Source organism: Agrilus planipennis, unplaced genomic scaffold (genome assembly GCF_000699045.2).
Source record: "Agrilus planipennis isolate EAB-ADULT unplaced genomic scaffold, Apla_2.0 scaffold83, whole genome shotgun sequence".
Classification (NCBI taxonomy): domain Eukaryota; kingdom Metazoa; phylum Arthropoda; class Insecta; order Coleoptera; family Buprestidae; genus Agrilus; species Agrilus planipennis.
Window position 1 is genome coordinate 168,737 of NW_020438895.1, and position 5,933 is coordinate 174,669.

Sequence of the window (5,933 nt, forward strand, 5' to 3'; positions counted from 1 at the left end):
TTAACAGCAAAAGTAGTATCATCACTAATTAATCATCTATTAATCAGTTAATTATTTTATTTTGTCCTTTTAATTTTTTTTACAAAAAAGAAATGTTATTGATATCTCATATTGATCCTAATACAATTACCAATAATACCTAAATCTGCACGCCGAATAATAATAATTATCATAAGGTGGCTAAATAATAAATAATTTACCCAAAGGCTCTTCTTAACGATAAAAATTGTAATTCATATTCATACCTGTTAAACTGCGGTGGAAAACTATTATAGAAAATATAAATAGCAATGTTCGGTTTCTGCAACGTCTACTAACAGTTTCGGACATTACAAATTTTTCCAACATTATCCAATTTTGGTTAGAATCACAAAATATTAAAATTTATCTTTGCAATTTATAAAAAAAAATGCAAATGTCCAAGATCAAAGGCAACGTTTGAAAAAATTAACTTTCACTGAATCCATTTTCAGCGCGGACTCCGTAACGCACGTGTAGAACACGGAGCAGACACATTCACATGTGCTGCTTGCTCTTCAAATGGTACTTTTACCTTCAATGGGCAATTACTATTATGCGTTATGGTTCTAAATCACGTCACGAACTGAAAATCACAAGATGACAAAAATCCTAAGCATTTTCCTTTTCTCTTTAACAACTCGTTTATTATTATCAAACAAAAGAAGTGGTGGAAATGGTTGACTTAAGTTACTACGTAAATTGCTTAAATAACATAAAAAACAACTCTATAAATGAAGAAGAGAAGGGAGAAGTAAATCTTTTTTATAGTTTATCTAAAACTTGTGAACCCCTACGTATAACTTCTGAACACTTGAATTTGTCCTAACTAGAAATTACTACAAATGGCCTGGTAAACGCCACCTGTAGTACGATGCTACATTTTAGGATTACGTATGCTCCAACAAGGTCCATTTAAATGTATGGATATCTACTTGCTAAAACGAATCCCGGCGTAGCTAACCTCAACGTGATAAGCACGTTACCATAATCGAATAAAATAATTCGAAGTGGTCTGTATTCTGTCGAAACTGCCAGACGCCGATCGCGATTTCGATCTTGTTGGATCTCATCAGCGCGTTGCAGACAGCTCCTTGTTGGAGCATACGTATTCCTAAAATGTATCGGGTTGTTCGGAAAGTCATTTCGTTTTTTCCCGACAGAGGATTTAATTGTATTCTTTTGCACCCAACTTCACATTTAAGCCGTATAATTTTTATATGCTTTGAGAGCTCATATAGCAAGGCTTGTGTGTGAAAAATTCCAATTAATTCTACGCAGTAGTTTTTGGTTGGTGCCCTTTTAAATATGGAGAGCGATAAGCAGCATTTTCGACATATCTTACTGTTTTACTACAGAAAGGGTAAAAATGCTGTTCAAGCCAGAAAGAAATTGACTGATGTGTATGGAGAAGGTGTGTTGACAGTACGCCAGTGCCAGAACTGGTTCGCTAAATTTCGATCCGGCAATTTTGATGTCGAAGATGCACCACGTTCGGGAAGGCCGGTTGAAGCTGATAAAGACGCGATAAAGGCATTAGTTGATGTGAACCGGCGAATAACAACACGTGAGATCGGATTGAGGTTAAATTTATCAAATTCAACAGTTTATGACCACTTGAAAGGCCTGGGATTATCCTCGAAGCTCGATGTATGGGTTCCCCAAACAACTATAAAATATTTATTTTAAATGGAAAATGTATTTCCATATTTAATATTTGATATTTCTATTCTCCTAACCCCCTTCCCCTCAATACTGGATTGGACAACTGCCCATTTGACCTTTGGTGTCATTCACCACTGCAATAAAAAAGATGTAATTGCGAAATTCACATGGTCAATTACCTAGATGAGCGTATACATACATACGTGTGTTAGAGTATAAATCCCATCAGAAGACTTACATCATGAAATTAATCATTTTGTGCAATAGTCAAGCAACGAAATATTTTAATTAATTATGGTTTTCTCAATCTCGCCGGCTGCATACATAAATATGTCTTACGATATTTAATTTAAAAGAAATATTGTTCAAGTCATAGTAACTTTCACCGAAACCACGTTAAATACGGTATGGATAAAAATAAAAAAAGTATCGCCAAGGGATACATTATTCATTTTTAATCCATACTAATCGCAAATTCTCCATTCAAACTAATGTAAAACATTTTTTTTTTAATCAACACAGTCTACTTCCCACCATGGCTTTTAATGTTACTTTTCATTTCGATATTAAAGTGAAGACCTGTTTGAATTTTATCATGATTTAAATATTTGTTGTTGTATATCGCACAATCCTGAATATTCATGAAGGACAGGGGTAGCAATTGCTTAATTCATCACTGCCTGCGCAAGAATATCAAAAGCGCCATACTGGATTCGGATGGTAAAAGTCCTTGCATATTTCAAAATGCTAGGCTCATACATACGTAACAATTAGGTATTTATGTAACGTGGAATTGTATTGAAAAATGAAGTGTAAGGTCGCGAGATTGGACTAATTCTCTTCGTCCAACACACTTTACAACAACATCTTAATTACACCAATCCCTACATCAAAAAAAAAACCACAATCCAAATTCACTAAAAGAGCTATCGATAACAACAACCCTACATCAACAAGAACCCTAAGCTACGCTCCTCAACGAATAGATTCCTCGGGTAATGATATATTGGGTTTTAAACAAAACCAGACGTTGGACCAGAAAAAGATAACAACGTGGAAAAAGATAAAATATGCTATTCCATAATAAGTGAAACGTTTGGAGTTAGCATTAAAATATTAAGAAATGGTAAGACACCAGGTATAGATGGGTATAGTAATTAATTCCAAAAGGAATGCTAATTTCTTTTATATGTACATTATGTAATTGTGTACTCTTGACCTCTTTGTTATTTTGCATATAAATTTAACAAGTTCGTTGTAGGTACATGACACAGGAGGTCACGGTAATTTAAACTAATTTGATAATTAAATTAACTTGAATTTCAAACTACAACCTCCATACTCTAATATCTTTCCATTACTTTTCTTATCGGTGTTACCACACCGAGGTACCGATGTACGTATGTTTTAAATAGGTTTTTATGTTATATTATAGTAAACTTAAGCAAAAGTGTATTGTTTTTGTATTGGAAAGGATAATCCACGGACGTTACCTCTACGAGCGTGGCCCATTATCCTTTAAAAATTCTGGTCGATAACGGTAAAACGTAAAATTTAAAACCATAAGCATTTAACTTCAATTATGCGCCGTTCTTATTTAATAATACAAAAATATCTTTTGCTTTTTACTTTTACTGTTTTGATTTTAGTNGTGGCGTTGCCGACTTCAAAATATCCAAATAAGACAAAAATTCTTATTTTCTTTGTTCATAAGTAATTTTCAAGCCAAGAATTGCCATTTTTGTTTGGATTTAGACATATTGTAGACTTTAGTTAAATACAAGCATGATATTTGAAGGAAATTACTACACATCGTAAAATTATTGAAATATTACTAATGTTATTCATTTTTCTTTATTAGTGTCCGCTGCAATTCCTACCTGACATCTCTTTTCTGTGCTTATGATATTCTGTACAACTGTCTTTAAAGCCCTTTAAAAATGCTGGCAACATTCTCATATTTTGCTTGTGTGTATCTCTTTCTGTTACACATTAATTTTCTTTATTAGTGTCCGCTGCAATTCATACCTGACATCTCTTTTCTATGTTTACGATATTCCCTACCTACAACGTCTATCGTGAGTAAATGTAGGCGTTCTTTCAGAAATAACTCTGGTCTAATTAGTAAGTAGAAAGAAGAAAGTAAATGAGACAGTTTTACTGCGAATTATGCCAATTTTGATCATCCCAACTACAGCACACTCAACTTAAGCTAAATTTGGAGTAGCTACGTCTGAGTGTAAACGCAAATTCGTGCTTACGATTTAATATTTCTACAGTTATAGCAATAATCGTACCACATAGCGGTTCATTGCGGTGACAAATCCAATAATAAGGGATAAAATATTCAGACCACATTGGACAATCAGCTGCCGAATAACACCAATCGTGATGCTGACAACACCTGATAAAAACAATCATGTTAATATAATTCTACTTCTACTAGTAATAATTAAGATTAAATAACTTCAAGTAAAGCAGCTTGCATGTAGGTGTATTATATATGTTAGTGATTTTGTCCTAAATTAGTGAAACAGTGAATTACTAGAAATAGCGTGGTAAACGTCATCTTTAGGGCATTTTGCTACCTTTAATGGAATTCAAAAATGTTTAGCAAGGTCCATAAGGATATAGACTTATCCTAACCTTACGTGGTAGGCACGTCACCATCCAGGACAAAAGTTCATGGTGGTCAAGTCACAGCATAAATAAATACAGCAGTGATATCTATCTGTAGTAAATTGCTACCTTTAGTGGATCTAATTCCGTACTACAGATGGCGTTTACCACTCTGTTTGTAATTAATTATAAAATGCATTTTAAAGCAGCAGATAGAGTGGGTGATGTGGTTCTGCATTTTGTTGAAATTGTTTATACGACGTGTTGAGGAAAAATTCAAACTATTTGAGTGGTGAAAAGCTTTTAATTATGTAATAGCCAAGCTGACGTTTCGTTACGTTAAAAAATTTTGTCAACGCTGAAAAGGAAGATGATGATAACACAAAATGTTTTATTCCCCCATAAATTAATCACCTGTGCCAATAGACATACTGTTTAGTTTGCTTACTTATCTATTCCATCAACAGCAATTCCAGAGCCTAGAAATCCACAGTAACACCCGTATTTTTTATAAGTTAAGGGGTTGCATCCCGTCGCACAACTGATCATGTTGAACAAGCCAAATACACTTCGCTTTGGACGGGTATCGTTCTGATTTGAAATGTTTAAATCATTCAGAATTTCACTTTTGGATTTTTCAAATTTGAGTATCATTTCAGAAGCATTACTGTAAGTGAAAATTATACTGAGAATAGAAATTTTTTACACCACCCTACATTTAAAAAATTGAAAAATTAATTAACATATCCACTGAAGAGAAAAATTTCATTAGGCGGACTTGTTGTCATTTAAACAAAAAATTATATAATTACTCGCAGGAGACCCTTTATCCCTTTAGGAAGGTTTCTATTGTATGAAATGGTTCAGCAAAACCATATATCATACAAAAGAATCTTTTTTCTTTTATGCATGTCGTGGACATCCACCATTTGCTACTTATGTTCTTACAAATAAAAGTTCAATTTTATTGTAGGTACTGACTTACTAAGGTTGTGGCGATGCAATTTGAGATGGCTCAAATGGTTTGCCAGTTCTTGCAAGATACACATTGAAATTTTGCAAACGAGGTTTTTCAACGACAACTAGCGTTAGTAAAACTTTTTGTATTGTAGAAGGATTACTACTGTTACCGTATTTTGTAGCATCTGAAACAACAAAAACTTTATACACTAATGCCCACAAATATATGACAACTGTAGGTACAAATACATCCAGAAAGAATCTAAAAATCAGTATCAATAATTTTGATTGGTATTTCCCTCTTCATCATTTTGTATCGGATGGGTCTTGCTGTCGAATCTTGCTTGTCAAATAGATTTTAATTTAAAAATTTTAAAAGAGGAAAAATCACTCTATACACTGTCTTTCGAATCGGACTATTTTAGACTATTGCAGAAATAATTATAAGAGGTGTCTATGAGTAGTGATGGGTTGTATTCTCGCCTGGAGCATCAAAATTGACTAATATTGCATCAGAAGTAGTAGTTAAGAGGAGTAGAGGTGGACCTAGATTATTAGACTACTGTTTACAAATAGTTAAGGATTTAGAATATTCCAGTTTAAGGAATAACGAAGATTAGCTCAGGATAGGGAAAATGGAAGTGCGTCTCCAACTAAAAAGATGATGATCC

The 5,933-nt window shown here is 33.5% G+C and overlaps 2 protein-coding genes across 2 annotated transcripts in view; both read right to left on the minus strand.

Moving 5' to 3' along the window:
• The window catches only part of LOC112904032, a 14,025-nt gene extending 13,595 nt beyond the window's left edge, over positions 1-430 (minus strand). Inside the window, exon 1 of the mRNA XM_025973132.1 lies at positions 246-430. Coding sequence (XP_025828917.1) covers positions 246-348 — 103 coding nt within the window. The 5' untranslated portion in view covers positions 349-430. The remainder of the gene's footprint in view (positions 1-245) is intronic.
• Positions 1-5,933, minus strand: part of LOC108734336 (basic phospholipase A2 PA-12A) — a 72,149-nt gene that overhangs the window by 6,783 nt on the left and 59,433 nt on the right. The window contains exons 2-5 of the mRNA XM_025973133.1: positions 5,288-5,447; positions 4,751-4,969; positions 3,981-4,087; positions 2,361-2,363 (exon numbers count right to left, since the gene is read on the minus strand). Of these exons, the coding sequence (XP_025828918.1) occupies positions 2,361-2,363; positions 3,981-4,087; positions 4,751-4,956 (316 nt within the window). The 5' untranslated portion in view covers positions 4,957-4,969; positions 5,288-5,447. The remainder of the gene's footprint in view (positions 1-2,360; positions 2,364-3,980; positions 4,088-4,750; positions 4,970-5,287; positions 5,448-5,933) is intronic.